The following is a 23,700-nucleotide window of genomic DNA, read 5'->3' as shown; positions in this document are numbered from 1 at the left end:
CTTTCCTTCATCCTCCCGCGGAGAAACCGACCTGTGCAGGAGCGCCCTCTCCTGGAGGACGCTCTCCCCGCCGTGTTCTCGGCCCTCTCCGCCGGCCGGGGGCGCCGCGAGCGGGCGACCGAGCGCCCGCCCCGGCTCCGCCCTCTTTCTCGAGGTCGGTCTTCTGGGCGGGGCCGAGGCGTGCGCCGAGGCGCGGCCCAATGGGAAGGCGCGGTGGGGGTGACGGAGGCTCGGGGCACCGCCCCCTCCCGGGCGCCGGCGGTGGGCGGGAGGAGTGCGGGGCCTGCGCTTGATTGGCGGTCGGGCCGGCCAGTCAGCCCCGGGCGCGGGCGGGGCGCGGCTCCGAGCGCGAAACATGGCGGGACGAGTCGCCGTTGGCGGCGGTGGCGGCAGCGAGGATGAGGGCGACGACGCCGTGTTCAAGGCGGCCGTGGAGGTCTTCGGGAAGCTGAAGGTGCCGCGGGGCCGAGGAGCCACCCCAGGCCGGCGTGGGCCGGGTGGCAGGGCGGGCGGGGTGTGGTGCGGAAGTCGGCGGCGCCCGGCGCGGCCCGTACCGGGTCGTTCGGTCCGGCGCCTCGAGCGTCCTGCCCCCGAACTTCTGCGGCACAGACCCTGCAAGACTCGGCCGGGGCGCGCGGAGCGAGCAGAGGCGGGGAGGGCACAAGCCGGGGCCTCAGGGAGCTCGCGCGGTCGGGGTGACCGCGGCGGCGGGGGGGGGAGCGTCCGTGCCCCCAGTCGAGTCAGCGTCAGATGCCCGTGAGGGTACTGGTGAGGAAACCCTTCTCTTGAGGCCAGGCAGCTGTCCCCGGTCGTGCTCCCCGCGCCCCCGCCCCCATCGGGTCCCCGCGCTCCCCTCCCCCCCCCACCCCACGATCGGCTCGGTCGGCCCCGTCCCTCTCCTTTCCCTGTGGTTCCGCAGCCGGGAGCCGCCATCAGAGTCTAGCTAAGGCTCCCAGTTGCTCCTCCGTCCACGTCCAACTTCTGCTTGAGCCCCAAGAGGGGCAGCTTCGATTGATGGGAATTGAACCCCGGGGCGCGATGGCAAGCGCGGCGGGGGTGCCGGCACGCCTGGCGGGGGTGGGGGGGTGGGCGGCGAGCCTGGAGGTGGGTGCTTGGCCGCAGTGAAGGCGTGTGCACACGAGGGCGGTGAGAGCATGATTGTAGATGTGAGTTTCAGCCCTTCGCTGATGGTGGGCTTTCTAAAGCTTGCTGGCTTTCCCTTTCCCTGCTTAGGACCTCAACTGCCCCTTCCTCGAGGGTCTTTATATCGCAGAACCAAAGACTATTCAGGAACTGCTGTGTAGCCCGTCCAAGTACCGCTTGGAAATCCTGGAGTGGATCTGTATCCGGTAATGTCCTTGGTTCTTCCTCACCCCTGGGGTTCGCGGCCACCTGGGGAAGATGGGCTTTTGTTCTCTTCCTGAGGAGCTGTCCTCCATCCAGGGTCACTGTGAGAGCTGCTGCTTAGGTAAGAAGTGCCAGCCGTGAAGGCGGGCTCAAATCTAGGGAGAAATTGCCCTGGGCAGTGCTTCAGTGTGTCTGTTTGCCACCTTGCCGAAGCTGAGCTTGGCCTCCTGGAGTTTTTCGTGCCATGACTACTAGTTTCTGAGCTGGCAGGGACTGGGCGTGGGAAATGATGGACTTCAGCCCTTTCATTTTCAGACCGGGAAGCTGAGGGTCGGTCTGGAGTCGCGAACTGTCTCGGCTCTTGCCACCAGAGAGTGACAAACAGGGCCAAAACCCTGTTTCCCAGTCCTTTGGGTCAAGGTGCACCTTGGGGTGTGTGCCTGGCACCGTGCAAGGGAAACGAAGTCTGCCCAGATGGCAAGGGGAAAAATCCCGAAAGTCCTGCGAAATGTCTCTTCTTCGAGAGCAGCAGCCCCTAGCTGAGCATTCAAGGCTGTGGTGGGGAAGGCTGAGGTGAGCCTCCGTGGGGCACTGGCTGCTGTGCTCTTGGCCATGACCCCCCAGGGCTGTCCCTGGAGTGGTCCTGGCCGGTCCGTCTGTAGTCTCCCAGGAGGCCAGGCCTCTGCCCCTCTTCAGCCTGGCCTGTCTGCCCTTGCAGCTGAGGAAGGTGCCTAGATGGGAGCCTGGCTGGAGCGGGGAGGATCCAGCTCGCACTCAGCTGGTGCGTGCCTGCCAGGCCCCAGGGAGTCAGCAAGCCTGCCCTGGAGGACGGAGGAGGGGCTTTCATGTTCCAGCCTGTGCCTTTCCAGCAGCCTCTCCTCCTGCCATCCAGGCCCTTCCCCAGGCCCCACCCCAGGCTTTGGCTCCGCAGTGCTCTCATAACCTTCTGTTCTCACTGACTCTTCTCTCTCCTGGAATGGCCCCTAAGGTCTCTGCATGTCACACATACTCCTATACAGCCTTTAAAGACCCAGCTCACATGTCCAGTCTTCATTTAAAAAGTCTCCATGAGTTCCTGTCGTGGCTCAGAGGTTAACGAATCTGACTAAGAACCATGAGGTTGCGGGTTCGATCCCTGCCCTTGTTCAGTGGGTTAAGGATCCGGCGTTGCCGTGAGCTGTGGTGTAGGTCGCAGACGTGGCTCGGATCCCGTGTTGCTGTGGCTCTGGTGTAGGCCGGCGGCTGCAGCTCTGATTCGACCCCTAGCCTGGGAACCCCCATATGCCGCGGGAGCAGCTCTAGAAATGGCAAAAAGACAAAAAAAAAAAAAAAAAAAGTCTCCAATTCCCAGGGCAAAACATGTCTCTCCTTCCCTTGGATGCCCATAGCCTCTTGAGCGCACCCCTGCCAGAGCCCTCAGCCTGCTGGTTCTGTCTTGGCCCTCTATCCTGTCGGACTCTCCAGTGCACTGGGAGCTGCTGGAGGGCGGGCCCCAGGTGGGCGCCCCCCCCCCCGCCCCCCCGTCAGCCCCAGGTTGCAGTGTGGTGTTGCGCATACTCGAGACACGCTCCAGGCTGTGGGCTGACAAGCAGGTGCACCCGGGTACCATTCCAGGTGCCTCAGACGGCTGGGTGTCCTCAGGGAGCTGGGGTTTAGTGTCCACAAAAGGCTCAGGCACAATCCCAGTGCTGGGCATCCTCCTGCAGTCTGAGGAGTGGACCTTGGCAGGGAGGAGGTGGTCTTTGATCTGAGAGGGAACGGGGGGCACTCGTTTCCACAGGAGTGGGGAGTCAGGGTGTGGGAGGGAGAGCTGGGCAGCACTGGTCTGAATGGCAGCTCAGGGCAGCTCATGGAGCTCATGGTGAGCCTGGCAAGCCGTGTGAAGCCCTTTGAACTTTATGCTCTGGGCGGGATGAGCATGGGACCAGGGGAGTGATGTATTGAAATTGGCATTTTGGGCAGGGTGAATTGGGCGGATGGACTTGGAGGGGAGAGGCTGGAGGCAGGGAGACCAATGCAGAGGCTGTTGCAATGGCCCTGGGAAAAGATGGCAGGACCCTGGCTTGGAATGGCAATGGCTCATATGACAGGCACTGTCTGCCCTGCAGGGACCCGCGCCTGGTCCAGGACCCTGGGAGGAGAGAGAGTAGTGGGGATGGCCTGGGTTGGTTTTTTCTTTTTAGGGCCACACCTGCAGCATATGGAAGTTGCCGGCTGGGGTGGAATCAGAGCTGCAGCTCCCAGCCTACACCACAGCCACAGCAATGCCAGATCCACATACGTGACCTACACCACAGCTTGCGGCAACACCGGATCCTTAACCCACTGAGTGAGGCCGGGATGGAACCCTCATCCTTGCAGATACTAGTCGGGTTCTTAACCCGCTAAACAACAGCGGGAACTCCAGTTCCTGGATCTTGAATGCAATCCCAGGAGGAGGGAGGCCAAAGTTCCATCTTAGAGAGGCTCTTGTGGGAGGGAGCCCAGATTTGCCTGGCCCGGCTGAAGGGTGAGGACCAGGTCGCTCTGTTGGCCAGAGGGGATGGGTGAGAGGCTACAACTGCAGTCCTCAAATGCTTTTAGTGCTGTTTTTGAATACAAGGAACAGAATCCTTTTAAGAAGTAAGCAGGGAATGTGCAGTGGCTTTTAATGACCTGGACCTGGCAAAGGTGCTGTAGGCCTTTCAGGGGCCTGAAGAGGACTGGACAGAGTTCAGTTTCTCCCAATTTCAGGTTGGCTTCTTTGCATGTGGCTTCGCCACTTCATCCTCCTTTAAGGGCCACTGTTTCACCCCTCTGGGCGGAACCTGGAAGCTGCACCCAGCACTGGGGAGGGGGGCGCTGGCCATGGCAGCTCTTAGTGGCCCCCATGCCAGGCTGGCCTTCAGCACGGGCGGGGCAGAGCCAGAGGGCCCCTGGGTGGCTGCGTGCGCTCGTGTGGCTTTCCTGGGCTCCCGAAGAGCTTTGCTTGCTTCAGGGCCTTGAGCACCGTCGGGTTGTGCCCTGTTCCCTGCTGCTTCCGGAAAATCAGCTTTCATGAAAGTCCTTTCTGAGTGAGGCCGCTTAGGCCTTCGGGGGCTTATTCGTTAGTGAGTTGAGGCGGTTTGTCGGGGTCCAGCCTGCTGGATCCCCGAGCGCTCTCCGCCCGGCGCTTGGTCAGGGAGTGTTGCCCAGCATCCAGGCCCAGGGCCAGCCTCCTGTAGCTTCACCGCCCTGCGGCCCCGCCCTCGATGGCCAGGGCTGAGCGCGCGGCCGCCTTCATGAGGAGGGACGACAGGTGGCGCAGCTGAGGCGCCTGGGCCCCAACCCCTCTTCCCTGCCATCCCGCGGCGTGGGGCCTGGTGCCTCGGGCTGGGTGGTTGGGTCACCGGTCATGGTCCCGCCAGCTCCCAGGGCCCCAGCGTGGTCAGGGCAGGTGGGGCCTGGGATGCAGGCCCGTGGAGGCATGAACTCAGGGAAGGAGCAGTGCCCTTTCCCACCGCGATGAGTCGGTCGCCGGGTCCCTAGGGCTGGGCCCGGGGCCCCCACACCACTGTAGCAGGCCGGAGTCCCGGCCCCAGTCATTCTGGGGAAGGAGCCTGCCATGGCAGCCAGCTCGCGGGGCTCCCTGGCAAGGAGGCGGCCTCAGCTGCTGGAGCCAAGTTCCCGTGGCCTTGGCGCTGGGCCGGGCCTGGAGCGCAGGGCTGGGCGTGCAGTGCTCGGTCCGTGCCCCCCACGGATGAGACCCAGTATGTTGCCACCTCACTGCCTTTGGTTCCGTCCACGAGCTTGGCAGCTTAAGGCAAAGCTGCTTACGGGTGGCCACTGTCCCATTTACCTGTGTGGTGTCATCAAGGCTCCGGTTCCGCCAGGCCGCGGGGACGGCTGGGCCTGCCGTCACCCGACCCGGGAGGCCGGGGCTGTGACCCCACAGCCCATCACGCCAGGAGCCCTCCGATGGCTCAGAGCCGTGACCTGGGGTGGCATCATCTCGGTTGAAGGCGCTAAGCGTGGACGCAGTGGCAGCTGATTCTGTGGCCAAAGCGCGGTCATGCCCTCGTCCCCGCCTACTGGCCACCTTCACGGTGCCGGCCGCCGCCTTAGGCCCTGGAGATGCGGAGGGCAAGCCAGCTCCCGCCTCCACGAGGCCGCAGTCTCGGAGGTGAGAGCCCCGTGGAGGGACAGGCCGTGGAGGGGCAGGGCCTGGGCCTGGCTGTGAATGGGGTGCCGCGGTGGCCTCCTCCGGCTTCCCTGGGTGGGGGCGTCGGCCGCCGGCTTCGTGGGATGCGCTGCGGCCGGCACCGCGCCTCGCGCTCAGGTTGGGCGGGAAGAGCGCGTTCCGGGCGCAGAAGGGCCACCGGGGACCCCGCCAGGGCCCGTGGGACCGCCGCCGCGGGAGGGCTCGGCCCACCGGCTCCCAAGCGCTTTAAGGAAGCTGCCCTGGGCGCCTCCTGAGAAGGCGCTTCCAGCTCTGGCGACGTGCCTTTTTGCCTCCTGGGCAGTGCTTTCATCTTTTTCTCATGAGAATTTAAATGTCAGTGTTCAGATTTACATTTCGGAGGTGAACTTTCCGAAATGTTTTGGGTTTTGTTTCCCTGATAACCTGTGGAGTTGCAATTCACATCAGATAAAATTATCTGTTTTCTTTTTATTTATTTATCTTTTGGCCGTGCCCGTGGCATGCGGAAGTGACTGGGCCAGGGATTGAACCCACGGCACTGCAGTAACTAGAGCCACAGCACTGACAATGCTGGATCCTTAACCCTCAGAGCCACCAGGGAACTCCCTAAAATGACCCATGTTAGAGTGGGCGTTTCGGCGGCATTTAGCCCCTACGACGAGTAATTCACTTTCGAGAGCGTGTGTGCAGAGGGCTTGTGACGGGACCGCTGTGGCCCACCCAGGCCTGACTGGTTTTGCTCTTTCCCTGCAGGGCCTGTCCGTCCTGGCAGGATAAGGTCAGCTCGCTGAAGGGGGCCTCAGCCGAGGCGAAGGTCCAAGGTGGGTCTTTGTTATGGTGGCTTCTGACCTAGTGCATGGCCTCCTTCGCAGGCTGTGAATTTCCCATCGGGCTAGTGTTTTCTCCTGGTTAGCGTACACTCTGTGGATGTTACTAGAGCCTTCTAGAATCCATCCCCCCCCCAACACACACGCGTGCACACACACACACACGTGCGTGAAGGAGATCCTGCCAGCCCATCTACTGAGGGGCTGGGGACAGAGACGGCGGTTCTTGCCGATGCCACCGGTGGTCTGTCCACGTGCGCACACTACCCGAGGCACTCCTGGAAGCTCGCTGGGCAGCTCTCCACGGGGGCTTATTTCAGAACTGCTTCCTCTGGATCCTTTCTTGGCAGAAGCTGTCCTTAACCCGGTAGTGGGCATTAGGTGAGGGGGACCGAATTGCGGTCCTCGAGATGGTGCCTAACTCTGCCTGCACCCTGGCATTTCCAGAGGTGACCGCGCTTGGCCCCACCACTCCGGGGTGGGCGAGCCGGACCCTCGGGTCCTGATCTGTGCCACTTCTGGCCCTGCCACATTAGTTATCTGGAGACAGTTGTCTCCGAGGCTGAAACTGGCCAGTAGAACAGGGCGTTGTATCTTGAGCCTGCAGGGCCGGCCTAGGGGCCGAGCTGGGCTGCAGATTATGTCCAGCACTTTCCTCTGGACGCTACCACTCTGAGGTCGCTGGCTTTTACCCTGGGGAGGGCTGCCGCTGCCTCTGGCTTTAACAGCATCCCTTGGGCCCCTGGGCTGAGAGCAGCAGGCTGGGCAGAGGCAGGGATGCCAGCTGGGTGTGCTGCCCGATCTTGGGTTGATAGTGAGGAGAGTGTTGGCCAGACTCGCTGAGCCTTGGATGCGTGCTGAGCAGGAGAGGGGCTGGGGAGGATGCTAGGATTTGGGGTTAAGGGATGTGGGCCAGGCAGTGTGCTTGGGGGTAGAAGTGGCATCTGTCCTGTGTCTCCAAGCTTCTAGCACCAAACCCTCCAAGGCAGATGCCGGTGTGAGGCCTGTTCTGCCACTGAGGCGTGTGAGGGTGGGAGCGGGGCCAGGCATTGGAGCAGGCGTTGGCTGCAGGCTTTCTGGCTCCAAATCTGCCCTTTCTCTGTCTGCCAGATGTTACCCAGAAACCACCCAGGGCACCCTGGAAGACATGGCCGAGCATTCCTTGTACCACACGGGGACTCAGTTTCCCAATCTGTGAAATGGAGCTAAGGCCCACCTCCCAGGGTTGCCAGCGAGATGAAAGGACATGATGACATGAAAGGCCCGTGGGAAGCTGATGACTATGAGCGGGTTCCTTTTGCTTGGGCTTGGTGAGGTCCCTGGAAGGGTGGCTCACAGCATGTTTGAAAGGTTCCCTGGCCTCTGGGTGAGGAAAGTGGTACCCAGAGAAGGACAGGGACTGGGTACAGGTCACACAGCAAGAGCAGACCTGGCATCTGGGGGTGTCCTCCGTCTGCCTCGTTGCTGACCTGGGTCTTCCAGGCCCAGCCCGGCCTCAGGGGTGCCGGGCCTGCTGACGCCGGGGCAGGAGCACCCTAACCAGGGCGGCGCTCGGCACCCTGCACGAGTGCGTGGCGTCCTCGCCCGTTTGGGGGCGTGTCTGCAGGAACTGAATCCGTGTGTTCCCACAGAGATGGTGAAACTAGGCCACGAGCTGATGTTGTGTGGGCCGGGTGACCAGGAGCTCCTGAAGGTAGGAGGGGACCCTCTCTGTCGCTGTGGGCGGGGGCCTCAGTCCGCTGGAGTGGGGCGGGAGGGGTCTCTTGGCTCAGGCCCTTGCTCCTTAGGCCCAGAAGCCAGCATCCCCCTGCCCTGCTTCTCAGCAGCCCGGGCAGGAGCCCCAGCCGTCTGGAGGGCCGGGAGGGGAGGGTGGTGAGGAGGCCGAGGAGGGTCTCCAGCGCGCGACGACTGAAGGCGCACAGAGCACACCGAGACCTCCGTGGCTCCATACACGCTGACACCCTGTAATTGTCACATCCACTTGGCAGTAGGTACTTGTCTTAGCCCCGTTTCTGGGGAAGGTGGCAAATAATTCTTCCAGGGCTTCTGGCTCTGAGCCCATGCACTTTCCCCCACGTGCTGCCCACCGGTGGGTTTCTACACAGAGGCAGCCCTAATCCACCCCACGTCAGTCAAAGAAACCCTGCCACCACCCTTAAAATTTTTTAAACATTTGAAATGATTATTTCTGTGTTCTGGCTACTACAAATAGCATTGCTATGACTGTTCCTGTATACATTTTTTTTTTTTCTTTTTAGGGCCGCACCCTTGGCACATGGAGGTTCCCAGGCTCGGGGTCCAATTGGAGCTGCAGCCACCGGCCTATGCCAGAGCCACAGCAACGCCAGATCCGAGCTGCATCTGCGACCTATACTACAGCTCACGGCAACACTGGGTCCTTAACGCACTGAGCGAGGCCAGGGATCGAACCCGCCACCTCATGGTTCCTAGTTGGATTCGTTTCCGCTGCACCACGACGGGAGCTCCTGTTCCTGTATACATTTTTGACCAAAGACACGCTTTTGCTTCTCTTGGGTATAGAGCTAGGAGTGGACTTGTTTAACTCTTGGAAGTTTTTTGAGTATGTTTGTTTCACTTTTTGAGGAACCGCCAAACTGTTTTCCAAAGTGGCTGCACCATTTTACATTCCCACCGGCCACGTGCGAGGGTTCCGCTTCCTCCCCGGCATTCCCGACGCGGGTTGTTGCCCAGCTTTTGATAGCAGCGAAGGGCTAATCTCACGGTGGCTTTGATTTGCATTCCCCTGATGACTAATGATGTTGAACGTTTTTTCATGGGCTTATTGGCCACTCGTATATCTTCTTTTGAAATGTCTCTATTCAGATCTTTTGCCCACTTTCTCATTGGGTCGCTTGTGTTTTTAATTATGGAGTTGTAAGAATTCTTCATATTGGCGTTCCCTGGTGGCTCAGTGGCTAAGGATTCGACGTTGTCACTGCTGTGGCGCAGGTTCCATCCCTGGCTTGGAAACTTGCACATGCTGAGAGCATGGCCCAAAAAAATAAGAGGGGGGCGGATTTCTTTATATGTGCTGGATATAAGGCACAGCAGATAGTGATTTACAAATATTTGTTCTCATTTTGTGGTTTGTCTTTTCACTTTCTCGATGTGTCCTTTGGAGCAGAAAAGTTTTTGACTTTGTTGAAATCCAATTTATCTTATTTTCCTTTTGTTGCTTATGCTTCTAGTTCCCTATATAAGAATCTGTTGCCGAATCCGACGTCATTAAGATTGACCCTTGTGTTTTATTCTAAAAGTTTTGGAGTTTTAGTCTTATGTTTACGTCTTGGATCCATTTTCAGTTGTTTTATGTACGATGTAAGGTACGTGTCCAACGTCCTTCCAGTTTTCCCAGCACCGATTATGGAAAAGACCATTCTTTTCTCATTGGACTGTCTTGGCATCCTTGTTGAAAATCAATTAACATAACAATGAGGGTTCACTCAGCGGATTAAGGATCCAGCATTGCCATGAGCTGGGGTGTAGGTCGCAGACGCCGCTCAGATCTGGGTGGCTGTGGCCGTGGTGTAGGCTGGCAGCCACAGCTCGGATTCGACCCCTAGCCTGGGAACCTCCATGTGCCACAGGAGTAGCCCTAAAAAGACAAAAATAAAGAGGGTTTATTTCTGGATTCTCCATTCTATTCCATTGATCTCTATGTCTGCCTTGATGACTGTGGCTTTGCAGCCGGTTGTGACATGTGAATCCTCCACCCATGGGAATTTTAGAATCAGCTTGTTAATTTCTGCAAGAATGCCAACTGGAATTTGAGGACAACTGCCCTGAATCTGGGGCCACTTTGGAGAATATTGCCGTCGACCATATTAAGGCTTTCTGTCCTCGAACATGGGCTGTCTTTCCATTTATTTAGGTTTTCTTTAATTTCTCCGAGATGTTTTTGTAGCTTTCATTGTATGTCTTGTACTTCTTTTGTTAAATTTATTCCTAAGTATTTTATTTTTTATGATGCTGTTACATATAAGTGGATGTGTTTGCGCAATTTCATGTTTGTACTATTGATTGCTAATTTGTGGAAATACAATTGGATTCTTGGAGTTTGTGTTTTTGTTTTTTTTCGGGCCATACCCATGGGGTCTGGAGGTTCCCAGGCTAGGGATTGAATTGGAGCTGCAGTTGCCAGCCTACACCACAGCCACAGCCACGCCAGATCTGAGCCACACCACAGCTCACAGCAACACCAGATCCTTAACTCACTGCGTGAGGCCAGGGATCAAACCTGTGTCCTCATGGATACTAGTCAGGTTCGTTACTGCTGAGCCACAACGAGAATGCCCAGGATTTTCTGTATACAAGAAATAGAGAAATTTTTATATCTGCCTTTCCAATTTAGCTGCTTTTATTTTTTCCTTGTGTAATTGCTCTGGCCAGCATGTCCAGTATAGTGTTGAACAGAAGGGGCAAGCGTGGGCACCCTTAGCTAGTTCCTGATCTCAGGGGGAAAGCGTCTCATCTTCGCCACTGAGTATGATGTTAGCTGTGGGTTTTTTGCAGAGACCCTTTATCAACTTCAGGCTGTTCCCTTCTCCTAGATGAAGTGTTTTATCATGAAAGGGTATTGGACTTTGTATTCGTTTTCTCCGCATCTGCTGAGATGATCATGTGTTCTGGTCCTTTATTCTAGTTTTCCTTCGTTTGACATTTCAGATTTCCTTCCAGTATCACTTCACTTCCGTCTTAGAGAGCTGCCTTCTCCTCCTTCTTCTTTAATGGCTGCCCCTGTGGCATATGGAAGTTCCCAGGCTAGGGGCCGAATCAGAGCTGCCACAGCCACAGCCACACCAGATCTGAGCGGCATCTGCAGCCTACGCTGGCAGCTTGTGGCAACGCTGGATCCTTAACCCACGGAGCCATGCCAGGGATGGAACCTGCATCCTCATGGGTACTAGTCGGGTTCTTAACCCGTTGAAGTGGGAAGTCTAGCGATTCTTCTTTTGACGTGATCTGCTGGGTCCAAATTCTCTTAGATTTCATTTCTTTGAGTACGTCCAGTTCCCCTTCATTCTTCATGGATATTTTCACCGGATGTAGAATTCTGGGTTGGCACTTCTTCTTTCCCCACAGCTTCCAATGAGACATCTGCGGTGGTTTGAGTCATTTTCGCCCATGGGTCATGGATTGTTTTATTCCTGCTACTTAAAAATTTTTTTCTTTGTCATTACTTATCAGCAGTTTGATTGTGTGTTTGTGGGACAATTTCTTTGGTTTTGTCCTTTTTGAATTTGCTCAGCCTCCTGAATCTGTAAGTTTGTGTCTTTTGCCCGATTTGGGAAGTTTTCAGCCATTATTTCTTCAAATACTTTTTCAGTCTCCCTGCTTTTCTCCTCTCCTTTTGGGCCTCCTATGACACACGGTCCATGCGGCTCGTAATTTGTTTTCAATCTTTTTGTCTCTATTGCCTGTATTGGATGGTTTCTGTTAATCTGTTTTCAAGTTCACTGTTGAGTCCCATCAGTGAGTTTTTAATTTCAGTTACTCAATTTTTCCGTTCTGAAGTTTCCATGTGGTTTTAAAAGATAAGTTTTTGTTTCTTTGCTGATGCTTCTTATTTTTCTTTCTTTCTTTCTTTCTTTCTTTATTATTATTTTTTTTTATAAGGGCCACACCTGCAGCACATGGAGGTTCCCAGGCTAGGGGTCGAACTGGAGCTGTAGCTGCTGGCCTACGCCACAGCTCACGGCAACCCCGGATCCTTAACCCACTGAGCAAGGCCAGGGGTCGAACCTTCAACCTCATGGTTCCTACTCAGATTTGTTTCCGCTGCGCCACCACAGGAACTCCTATTTTAGCTTTTCTTTCGACAATGTTCATGGGTACTTATTCAGCATTTTTGCAATGATTCCTTTAAATTTATGAGGTAACTCGAGCATCTGTGCCATCTTGTCGTTGGTATCTGCTCTTTGTCTTTTCTTGTGCAAATTGAGATTGTGGTGGTTTTCTTCCTGTAGTTTTCGATTGCATCCTAGACATTTTGAATATTACATTGATTCTAGGTCTTGTTGGTTTTAGTGGAAGTTTGTGTTGTTGTCGTCGTAAAATGCGCGTCACAAAAATGTCCCCATTGGCCCTGAGGGGCTCCACTCTTTCTCTGAAGAATTTTTTCATTGTAGTAAAATAAATACAACACAATTCCCATCAGCACCATGCTGACGTGTACAATCAGGGCAGTGGGTACAGTCACAGAACTCCATTTTCCAAGCTGAAGCAGTACCGGTTCCTAGGCCGTTTTCAAACCCACAGCTCAGCGGCATTTCGTACATTCCTCATGTGCCACACCACCGCTGTCTAGTTCCAGAACGTGTTCGTCACCCCAAAGAAGCTCCTGTGCTCACCGCACCCCACGTGAGCTGCAGGCCCTGGCGCCATTGCTCTGCTGTGTCTATTCGTAGAAGTGGAGCCGTAGGGTGTTCCAGGGTCAGGCGTGTTGGAGCATGGGGCAGGACTTCAGCCTGTCGTATGGACTAGAGCTTAGGAGCGGACGTGTGGGCATTGTTGAGAGCCGGGAGTGGGGACGCGGGAGGAGGGAGGTTGGGTGCGGGGCGGCCATCTGAGATCATGGTCATGTCCCAGGGACGCAGGAGGCGGCTAGAGGCTGCCTTGCTCTCTGCTCTGGCGCGTTCCTGTGTTCTTGGACTTTTCAGGTTGCCAGGCAGCCTTAGCCAGGAGGCCTGTGGGCTCGTGGACAGGGAGCTGAGCCGTAAGCGTGGTAGCTGACTGTGCCCCCTGTCCCCAGATCCGCTCCCCCCAGGGCTGTCCAGCCTGAGATGCCCCCGGGAGCCTCTCACTCTCAGCCTTCCGTGCCCGCTTTAAGGGCAGATGCTTCTCAGAGGACTTTATCGAAGCCACCAGTGATGCTGGCTGAGAGAATCATTCTGGTGCGTCCCGCAGAAGAGCAGGTGTCTCAGGGTAGGGGCAGCGAGGAGCTCAAGGGGAGAGCCGGGCCCAGCTTCCTTCCTAGCACCCTTGCTCATGCAAGGCTCTTGGGAACAAGCTGGGCCTCTCACGTTGTATTTAGGGCGGCCATCAGCTGCGAGCTCTCTCCCCTTTCTGAAAGGAGGAGGGACTTGTGCTTCGGAAGCCTTGAGCTCCCAGGCACCTTTGGGGCAGGGGGCTGTGTCAGCTGCCTCTCAAGGCCTCACTGCTTGCCACCTGTTGGTGACGAGTCATTGTTCCTCCGCAAGGAGTAGGATTGGCACAGGCCACCTACAGCCCCATCTTGTTGTGCCAAGGGCCGTGAGCCGGTCCTCAGCAGTGCTGGATGGGGTTCAGATGTGGGGGGGGGCGCTCCTGGCACACCTGGCTAGCGAGTGCATGCGGCCTTCCCTGCCCAGGGCCGGGCCTGCGCCCAGAAGCAGCTGCGCTTCATGGACCAGCTGCTGGATGTGGTCCGGAGCCTGACTGTCGGATGCTCCAGCGGCTCCAGGTAAAGGGTTCGGGATAGGCCTTCCACGGAATGGCCGGTGGGCGCCCTTGGTCTCCCGTCTGGGGCTGGTGGGGCTGGAGGGCCTGCTTGGACACCTGAGCCCACCGCCAGGCCCATTTCTGGCTGGGGCTTCACTCTGCGCACTGGCCCAGGGTACCGGGCTGTCGGCGCGAAGGTGTGGGGCGGGCCTCGGTGCATGCAGGCGGCCCCCGTGGAGGCCGGTGGGCTCCCAGAGACCAGAGGAGGTGTGGTCTCGTGGCCTCTCCGCCTGTCTCAGTGTGGTGACCTCCGGCCGGTGACGGTGACGGTGTGACTCTGGGGCCGCCTTTGCAGCACGAAGGAGCACTTGGAGGACATCAGGGAGAAGAATGAGGCGTTGCTGGGGGAGCTCTTCCTGAGCCCCCACCTGCAGACGCTCCTGAGCCCGGACTGTGACCCGGGGCCCCTGGACGTGCAGCCTCTTCTGGACAAGCCGCGCGGTGACCGGCGGAGGTGTGTGCCCTGCTCGACCTCTTACCTGGGCCAGAGCCTCCCGTGTGGCTTCTATCCCAGTGGCCGCCATGGCACAGAGCACAAGTGCCCCCCCTTCTCTCCCTGTAGCACCAGTCCCTCCGTCGAGTTGGAGGAGGAGAAGGTGGCCGAGCTGGCCCGGCAGCTGCAGGAGAGCACCTCGAAGCTCCAGGCGCTCAGGACGGAGGTGAGGGCGCGGCTGCAGGGGCCCCGCTTTGTGCTCCGGGCTGGGCCATGCCGCCTGCCTGGGACCCAGACATCTCATTTTTACAATGAGTGCGGCGGGAGGCCTAAGCGAGGTGGTGTGTGTGTGGAGCCCGCCGGGTTCTCGAACAGGGTGACTGCTCAGGCTGCATAAAGGCAGGAACAAGGATGCTCTCTGAGGTGTGGACAGGCTGGGTGCCAGGCCCTGGGCTCCGGGTGTTCCTGTGCTTTCTGCAGCCCTGGACCCGGCCTCAGTATGGTCCTTGGGGGGACATCAAGGCCCACACAGGCCTCCAGTCTTAGGCCTGTCTCCTGGTTTGCGGAAACCTGGGTGGCCAGTGGCCCCAGCCTCCAGAAAGGGGTTCAGGGCCTAAGGCCCATGACAGCCTTGAGTGACCCCTGCCCCCTGCCTCTGGCTTTGCAGCACAAGCCAGGGGCCGCTGTGAGCGGGGCCGACACCAGCACCCTGGACCAGAAGCTGCGCCTGGTCAGCTCTGACTTCCACCAGCTCATCGTGGCTTTCCTGCAAGTGTATGACGACGAGCTGAGTGAGGGCTGCCGGCGCCCAGGCCCCTACCTCCATCCGTGTGGCCCCATCGTCCAGGCTGTGTACCAGGCTCTGACTTCGTGCAGCCAAGTAAGAAAACCCCTCTCTCTCCGCCCCCAGCCGCCCCTCCAGCCCCCAGTGAGGCTGGGCCAGGGGACTGGGAGAGGCTTGGCCCCGGGCTCCCCGCACGTGGGAGGCTCGCTGGGCTCTGGACTGCAGGCTCTAGGCCTCCGTCTGGGACTTGGGGCTGGCTGGGGGCGAGGGCTGATGGGGCTGTCCCCCCGTGGCCCCTGTACTTCGGGAGGGCGCCAACGGAGCCAAGGGCTCAGCGCAGGAGAGGCGCAGAGGAGGTCTGTGCCGTGCCCGCGCTGTGTCCTAGTGACCGGGAGACCCTGTCCCGGCCTCCAGCTTCTGTCCCTGCGTTGGTCTCAGTCTGTCTTCGTGCTCCAGCCACAGCTAGCACAGTCTGTTCGTTCTTGCAGGTAGATGCTTGCCTGTCTGTGCCCTCGCCCCAGTTCAGACAGACAGGCACCGGGGCATCAGTCCTGACCCGCATCCCCCGTGGATACGGCTGCCGTGCCGACCCTGACACCGGCTCAGGCTTCCGTCATGCTGGCCTTGGTTTATAGCAAAAAAGCTCTTAGACTTCCAACCCCCTGACCAGCCTCTCCTTTATGAGTCTACCAACAGGGCGAGCGAGGGCCTGAGTGGTTTTCCCACTGGGCCACTGGCTTTGCGTGGCCCTGGCGGGGGACGGGCTCCGTGACAGCGTGGCGTCCCCGCCGGGGCAGGAGGGAGTTAGGTCGGCGACCCTCCCGTCAGAGGTCCGCCCTCACCCTGGCGCGAAGCAGGCGTCGGCTTCCGCGGGTCTGATCCTGGCACCCAGGCCCTCACGTCCCCTCCCGCCCTCTGTCCCTCCCTCCCTCCCAGCTGTTGAAAGCGGCCGTGGAGGCCACCGACACCTCGGCGGAAGCCATGGAGCTGGCTGCGCAGCAGCAGGGCGAGCCGCTCTGTTGGGGCAGCAACAACGCTGCCATGAGTCTCGGTATGTGGCCCGCTTTGGGGGCGTCTGGGGGCTGACCCTTTGCTTTTTTCTCCTTTTTCTAACACGTGAGGTTTTTCCTCCCTCGAACAGTGCTTTCGGCAGATTGTCAAATGGAAACATGAACTGCAGAAAAGTGGGAGGGACACAGAGACGCTGCCTCGTGTGGGGACCAGAGGTGGTGCGGTCACTGTCCCGCGGGTTCCTCTCATCACTTGGGGTTTCTTTGCATAAGTTGGGGAGAATCACACGTGTGCCGTCTCGTATGCTTTCCTTCGGGCCTCATTCTGAGCATTTTCCCATGTTCTTGTCACAGTTTTAAGCCTCACTGTTGCTTTCAGGCATTTGCTGTCATTTACGTAACCTTTTCTATGACGGAGCCCGTGGGTCGTTTTCAGTTTTTCACTGTCACGCATGCCACGGTCCCGGGGATTTCCAGCAGTGACACCTGCAAACAATCCCAGGCTTTATCCTGGGGTGACGCTGGGTCACTGATGCTCAATGTACGCGCAGGGACAGTAGTTGTGGTTGCAAAGCTTGGTTGCGCTGCTGTGAACAAATGCACGCTCTAGGGGGTTAGAAGGAAAATGCAGCCTGGCCTCCCTTTTCTAAAGGGACAAAAAGGTAGAAGGAGCCCAGGTAGGAACTGAGCCAGCACATGGATGGGGTTTTCTCCGTCCTGGACTCGGAGGTGGTTCGCTTTGTTTCCTGCTTCTTCCATCCCGAGGTGAGGTTGCCGCCGCCGTGGCGGGGAGGCCCCACTGTGCGCTGGATTCGAGCCTTCCCCGGTTGGCTCTTGTACACGGGCGGAATGGGATCTGGGTGACATTTGAAACTTTTTTCGAAGTTCCTTTTTCTTGCAGGAATACACACTTAGAACAGCTCGTTCTTTGCTTCCACGATGAGACAAATAATGGCTGTTAGGGAGGCGTCTGAGCTCCTGGGGTAGAAACGTGAAAAGGCGGACCTTCTCCCTGGGCTGTGGCGACACCCGCCACCAGCCACCATTCAGTTCCAATGACTTCACAGCAAACCCTTGTGGGACCACAGCCCCGGCCAAGAAATGGAACACGCCTCGCGCCCTGGAGACCTCCTTGGCCTCCCGTCCGGGCTCCAGGAGGCTTCCCTCCCCGCGCCCCCACCCCCACATGGGTGTCTGCCGTCGGCTCACATTCGCCCTTCTCTCTTCTGTTCTCAAGCCTCTCTTGGCCTTTGGCCTTGGGCGCTCTGGTGATCATGTGCCTTGGTGTGGGTCGCCTTGAGTTTCTCTCACTGGAGTCTCTTGAGCCCCTTGTGCGTGTAGCTTCGCGTTCTTCCCCCACACCCGGCCTCCTCCCGCCCGCAGGGCTCCTCAAAGCCCTGGGGGTGTCTCACTCCGCAGCCTCTCCTTCCAGGCTTTTTGGTTTGGGTGCTGTCGGGCCCAGCTCTTACCCAGCCTCTGCCTGTCCTTCCCACCCATCGCCCCCCAGGACGCCGCCAAGGGGTGGCTTTAGGCCACAGAGCCCCGAGCCCGCCCTTGGCCTTGACACACACACTTGGCACGTGTGTACCCGGGCGCCCGGGGGTCTTTCTTCTCTCTGACTGAGCTGCAGCAGTATCCTCCGTTTAAACATTTATCATAACGTTTCTCTTAGTCACCACCATCGCTGCTCTCTCACCCCCAGTGTGTGTAATTGCTGGGAGCGCGATGCCCGCGGCGCAGGCGCTCATTAGCGTAATGATGGCCGTGAGCGTCGCCACCGCTGCCGCCACCACGTGCCGCCTCGGCCCTGCTCACGGGGTCCCGGGCCTCCTCGCGGCTCTGCTCCGTGTATCTTCCTCATTTTTTTTTTTCTGTCTTTTCAGGGCCCCACTCACAGCATATGGAGGTTCCCAGGCTAGGGGTCGCATGGGAGCTGTAGCCGCCGGCCTACACCACAGCCACAGCCACACAGGATCCGAGCCGCTACACCACGGCTCACCGCAACTTGGGATCCTTAATCCACTGAGCGAGGCCAGGGATCGAACCTGCATCCTCGTGGTTCCTAGTTGGATTCGTTTCCCCTGCGCCACGACGGGAACTCCAGGTTCCTCATTTTGTTTGAGATGCGTTCTTGGGCTGTAGACAGGACAGAGCAACCGTCCGTGTCAAGTCCACACCAGAGGCCGGTTGGAAGAGCCTTAGCATTTCCCTGCTCCTACCTGACAGAGTCGGGGCCTCGGTCTCTGCAACCTCGGGCCAGGTCTGTGTTGCTGCTGCACGTCCCGGCTTAAGCTAGGCCACCGATCTGGGTGCCAGTCGCCAGGCTGTGTTGGGCTCACGTCGCCATGCCTGGAGTGAGGGACCGGGTGTGCCTGCAGGGCCTCGCGCATGTGGGGAGGGCCTTGGTGATGTGGGTGGGCGGCTGGTGCCGTCATCCTTCACCAGACACCATCTCGCCTGGGTGGACCTGAAGCCCCCTTTGCCTCCCAGGCCATCAAACTCTCGATGCATTTTGAAAACAGACAGGTTTCTGGAAGCCGGAACGTGCATGGGAACAAGTCGAGGGATGCAGTGGGTGGAGGACCGCCCTGGGAGCAGTGGGGGAGCCGGTCGGCCTGGTGGAACCGCCCACCACAGTGCCAGGGCCGTGTGGCCGGCAGTCCCAGGGAGGGACAGCGGTGAATGGGCCGGAAGCAGAGGGCGTAGGCAAAGCAGGTCTGTACAGATTGGCACTCCCGGGCTGGGTCTTGCTCTTTGGGGACGAAAACGACTGAAGTGAATGCAAACCCAGGCTCTGCTGGAGCTGGTGGCCCAGCTGTAGCCGCCTCTTTCGGGCCTCTGGGGGTCCGGCGTGAGTCCAGCGTGAGAGCTGGTCCTTGCCTGCTCCTGCTGCCCTGCTCCCCGCGGGAAACAGGCCACTCCACTGGAGCAGGGCTGCCCTGCCTCCCCTCCCCACCCCAGACCGACACCAGGGAAGACAGGAGAAAGACCTGGAAAAGTCGGCCTAATAGGTCTTTGAGCCAAGAGTGCTTTCCAACCAGCTTGAATGAGCGCATCCCGTATGGCGTCCAGACAGACACACCTGGGACACGAGGAAGAGCCAACGAAGAGAAGAGCCAGGCCGCGCTCTCAGCAGCCCGAGCATTTGTCGAAGCGTTCAAGAAAAATCTGTGGAAGACCAGAAGCCAAAGGAGGCAATGAGTCTTTTAAGAATAGGGACAAGAAGGGCAGAAAATCGAAATGAGGACAAAGAAAAGCCTCACCGAGCAAGCAGGGCGCGGTGCGGAGCGCCCGCAGATCCCGGGGCAGGTCACGGCCCAGGCGCCGCCTCCGCGGGCCCAGAGCCCTGCCATCTGCAGCAGCAGCAGGGCCGCGGCACGGGGGCCCAGGCTTCCAGAGGCTGGTGTCGCACGTTCAGAGGCCCAGGGGCTTTGGGCCTAGGATCCACCACCCAGCCAAGCCCTGAGCCAAGAGAAGGCGAGGCAGTGACCGGAGCCCTGGGCTGGGGAGCCCGGGAGCGGAGCGGGGCTGGGGTGTCTAGAGTTGGGGGAAGCCTGAGGATTTAGTAGAGGCAGATGACACCCCCAAATCCTACCTGTGGAGCGGTGTGGTCGCCCCCAGAGGGCATGTGGCTGGGGCTAGGCGTGCCCCGTGACTCCTGAACTTCAGTCATCCTCGGCCAGGGCAGGACCAGATGCCAGGTGACAACCTTGCCCTGTGGGAGGGCAGAGGACAGGCCGAGACAGAGGGAGCGACTTGGCGGAGGGAGAATAGGCATCTGCAGTAGTAAGGAACAGGCTTCAGGGTCTGAAGTTGGTGCCTCAGGAGGCAGGTGCCCCCATCCCTGAAAGCCCATCGGTCGCGAGGCTGGCCTGTGGCCTGGGGTGGGCAGCTAAGGCCTGGGTCCATTGGTCTGCGGGTGTGCGTGGGTTGCTGATCAGACTGAAAGTCTACATGGCATCAAAATCAGAACAGCCCCCGGCTCCTGAGCTCGGGGGTGGGGGGCGGGGCCACGGCCAAGCGAGTGGACCCCAGCTTGGGGCTCAGCCTGGCACCCACAGGGGCCTTCCCTCTGTGCTCCAGCCCCTGGCTCCCTTAGCTCCCTTAGCTCAGGCCGATGCTGGGGTGCGTTGGGGTGCCTGGGGCCTGAGGAGAGCCAGTGGAGGCCGGGGGCCTGGGTAGGCTGGGGCCGTGGGGATGCAGGGGGCTGGGAGGCGCTGGGCTTACTTTGCTGTTTGCCCTTTTCTTTCCTCTGCAGCCAGCAAAATGGAAGAGCTAAGCCAGAAATATAAGACCTTCAGCGACGGTCTGCACAGGGGCCCAGAGTAGTCTGGGCACCGCCTCCAGATGCCTGGCGCCTTCAGCTCCTCGGGAGGGAAGGGCAGAGGGAGGAGGGCAGTGTGAGCTGGAGAGAAAAGAGAGCTTCTGAGAAGTTGCCTGCTGCCTGCTTCTTGCTTCCACGGCTCTGCCTGCCTCCTGCTCTCTGCTGCGGGGCCTGGCCGCTCCGGCCTCCTGTCCCATCCCGCCTGGCCCACGTCCTCCCCCTGCTGCTGCCGGCTTCAGCTGGGTGAGGCCGAGCCTGGGGCGTCTCCGCCTTGCCATGACACCTGCTTGAATGCCACCAGGGCCTCTGCTGTCTCCTCCCCTGCTTCCTCCCCAGGCCACCTGGCACCAGCTTGGGGAGTTCCTGCGGTGGCCTGACTGGTTGTCCAGGAAGCTGCTGTCTGGGCTTTTCAGGTGACCCAGTATCTCCCTGAGCCATGTGCCTGTCACAGCCACTCCCTCCCTTCAAGTGCAGGAACAGGCACAGCTGGGGAGGCCCCCCCCACCCCCCGCTCCCTCAGCCCAGTGTCAGGCAAAAGGGGGCTGAGGGAGGGGCCACCTCTAAGCACTTGGCCCACCATGGAGCCCCGCCTGGGCTGCTCTGTCCTGCTCCCTGCATCTCTGCACCTTGGCTTCCCCAAGTCCCCCTGTGGCTGCCCCAGGCCAGGAAGCTCCCGGGAGCTGGGTGCCCAGCCCCCCCCCAGGGCCTCCCCCAGACGGCTGCTGTGGGAGGTGGGTGGACAGGCAGGCCTGTGGTCACCGTGGCCCTGGTTCATCGACAGCTTTACAGACCAGAGGACTGGCGCACCTACAGTGGGCAGGCTGCCTCCGTGCGCCCCAGTCGGACAATGCCCCCCGCTTCCTGCACCCTGGAGGGCCTTTTCCTTTCCCTACTTTTTTTTTTTTTTCTTTCTTGGCCACCCTGGCCTATGGAGTTCCCGGGCCAGGGATTACATCTGAGCCATAGTGGCAGTTTCAACCTACTCTGCAGCTGCTGCGACCACCAGGTCCCTTAACCTGCTGTGCCAGGCTGGGGACCGAACCTCTGTCCTGGTGCTGCAGAGGTATTGCCAATCTCGTTGCGCCACAGCGGGAACTTCAAACCCTCCCTTGACTGAGCCGGTGGGGAAGGCCTTGGAGCCCAGGGCCGCCCCCACCTCTGCCGCTCACGGTGCCTCCGCGGCCTCGCCCCCGCCCTTCCCTGGCGGCCTCTGCTGAGGGCCCTTTAGGCGTCAGGGGTCCCTGTCCTGGGGGAACAGGGCATCTCCCGTCCTGGTGAAAGATGAGCCCGAGGCACCCCCGACCCTGGCACTGGGGCCGGACCGAGGCCCGTCTGTCCAGCTCCCTCCAGCCTCCGCGGGGGATGCCCTCTGTCCGCCCGGCCCAGCTGCTGCGCTGGCCTGGCGCGCTCCAGGCAGGGCTGGCCCGAGGGCTTGGGCTTCCTCCTGTGCCTGTGAGGACACGCTCCTTCAGCCTGCACTGTGCTCCTTGCTCGTCTCGTCGGCAGCCTGTGTGGGGCCCCGGAGCCGGCTTTTCAGTGTGTGAACACGGGGCGTGTGTCCCAGTGGCTGCGAGCGAGCGAGCGAGGGGGCGGTGAGCCGGCTGCGCAGGTCCTGCGGCCTCAGGCCTCCTCGTTGCCCAACAGGCGGCGGGGGGCGGGCCACAGCCACAGATTAAAGGCCGCCTGGAGCGGCCCGTGCAGACAGGTGCCCAGCAGCCCAGGAAGCCGGCCTGCGCCCGCCCCAGGTAAGCCAGCTCGGTGGGGTTGGCAAGGACGGCGGCAGGGGGCCCGGAGGCAGGTGGAGGTCGGGTTGGGACCAGCACCTGTGCCAGAGAGGAGGCCAAGCCGGGAGGCTGGGGATGCCGGGAGGGCCCTCTCAGGGCCCTGCTTCTCAGCAGCCGATGCTCCTGCCCTGGTGACATGGACCTGGCGCCCTCTTGCCCATGTATCTGGAGGCAAGGGGCAGAGGACTCGGGCCCGGGGGCTGGGCCCATTGGGCCTTCTTTTGCTGTGTACTCGCTGGCAGCAGTGGGATGGTCAGGGAGGGACGGAGGGACACAACAGAGGACGCACCAGGCCCTGGGAGCCCTCATCCTGGACAGAAGTAACAGGTCCTGGTCGCTGGGCCCCTGCTCTGGACGCCCCTTAGCAGTCTCCCTGGGTGGGGTCTTAGGAGCGGCTCCTCGGGCCTCAAGTGATCCCAGAAGGGCCAGAGCCTCGGCCGCAGGCACGGCCGTGGGTGGCAGGGTCCAGGCGCCCCATGTTGCTGGCCCTCAGGTTTTGTGCCTCTTGCTCTGGCAGCAGGAGGCTTCGCCGTCCCTGTGAGAACGTCACCATGGCCGAGGCGCCTCGGGCTGAGACCTTCGTCTTTCTGGACCTGGAAGCCACCGGGCTCCCCAGCGTAGACCCCGAGATCGCCGAGATCTCCCTGTTTGCCGTCCACCGCTCCTCGCTGGAGAACCCGGAGCGGGATGAGTCTGGCGCCCCCGTGCTGCCCCGGGTCCTGGACAAGCTCACGCTCTGCATGAGCCCGGAGCACCCCTTCACCGCCAAGGCCAGTGAGATCACCGGCCTGAGCAGCGAGGGCCTGGCCAGGTGCCGGAAGGCCGGCTTCGACGGCGCGGTGGTGCGGACGCTGCAGGCCTTCCTGAGCCGCCAGGAGGGCCCCGTGTGCCTCGTGGCCCACAACGGCTTCGACTACGACTTCCCCTTGCTGCGCACGGAGCTCTGGCGCCTGGGCGCCCACCTGCCCCAGGACACTGTCTGCCTGGACACGCTGCCGGCGCTGCGGAGCCTGGACCGTGCCCACAGCCACGGCACCCGGGCCCAGGGCCGCAAGGGTTACAGCCTGGGCAGCCTCTTCCGCCGCTACTTCCAGGCAGAGCCCAGCGCAGCGCACTCGGCCGAGGGCGACGTGCACACCCTGCTCCTGGTCTTCCTGCACCGCGCCGCCGAGCTGCTCACCTGGGCCGACGAGCAGGCCCTCAGCTGGGCCCAGGTTGAGCCCATGTACGTGCCGCACGATGGCCCGGGCCTCGAGGCCTGAGCCAGGGGCCCGGTGACGCTGCCACCCAGGGCAGTGAGGCCTGCTCCCTGCAGCACGGGTACCTCGTGTCCTGCAGCTGGCACCGGACCAGTGCCTCGCTCCCGAGCGTTCTCTCGGCTGGGCAGCCGGGCCCCGTGCACCTGCCGGGCTTTCCCCAGGCTGCAGCCGGACTGGCCTCGCAGCCCTGGAGCCTCCCCACCGCCCAAGTTCTGGTGGAGTTTGCCGCACCCACGCCTCCCCGTCTTTCAATAAACATCGACGACAACTGCT

At 60.2% G+C, this 23,700-nt stretch overlaps 2 protein-coding genes across 6 annotated transcripts; both read left to right on the top strand.

The window, feature by feature from the left end:
• HAUS7 (HAUS augmin like complex subunit 7) lies at positions 302-23,700 on the top strand. 4 transcript variants are annotated; one of them, XM_021079954.1, is made up of 11 exons: positions 303-454; positions 1,234-1,349; positions 6,260-6,327; positions 7,965-8,026; positions 13,704-13,795; positions 14,129-14,287; positions 14,396-14,492; positions 14,934-15,146; positions 15,987-16,101; positions 20,319-22,129; positions 22,689-23,700. In XM_021079954.1, the coding sequence occupies exons 1-10, from the start codon at positions 356-358 to the stop codon at positions 20,387-20,389; spliced, it is 1,092 nt and encodes a 363-aa protein (XP_020935613.1). In that variant the 5' UTR covers positions 303-355; the 3' UTR covers positions 20,390-22,129; positions 22,689-23,700. The 4 variants fall into 4 exon arrangements, with proteins under 4 accessions (XP_020935614.1, XP_005674050.1, XP_020935613.1 ...); XM_005673991.3 differs by having other exon boundaries at positions 22,686-23,700; XM_021079955.1 differs by lacking the exon at positions 15,987-16,101 and having other exon boundaries at positions 302-454.
• On the top strand, positions 14,242-23,699 carry TREX2 (three prime repair exonuclease 2). 2 transcript variants are annotated; one of them, XM_021079956.1, is made up of 6 exons: positions 14,242-14,287; positions 14,396-14,492; positions 14,934-15,146; positions 15,987-16,101; positions 20,319-22,129; positions 22,686-23,699. In XM_021079956.1, the coding sequence occupies exon 6, from the start codon at positions 22,720-22,722 to the stop codon at positions 23,428-23,430; it is 711 nt and encodes a 236-aa protein (XP_020935615.1). In that variant the 5' UTR covers positions 14,242-14,287; positions 14,396-14,492; positions 14,934-15,146; positions 15,987-16,101; positions 20,319-22,129; positions 22,686-22,719; the 3' UTR covers positions 23,431-23,699. The 2 variants fall into 2 exon arrangements, with proteins under 2 accessions (XP_020935615.1, XP_020935616.1); XM_021079957.1 differs by lacking the exons at positions 14,242-14,287; positions 14,396-14,492; positions 14,934-15,146; positions 15,987-16,101 and having other exon boundaries at positions 22,689-23,699.

This window comes from Sus scrofa, chromosome X (assembly GCF_000003025.6).
Source record: "Sus scrofa isolate TJ Tabasco breed Duroc chromosome X, Sscrofa11.1, whole genome shotgun sequence".
Lineage (NCBI taxonomy): Eukaryota > Metazoa > Chordata > Mammalia > Artiodactyla > Suidae > Sus > Sus scrofa.
Note: the sequence above shows the minus strand (reverse complement) of the source record. Positions and strands in the feature narration are given on the sequence as shown.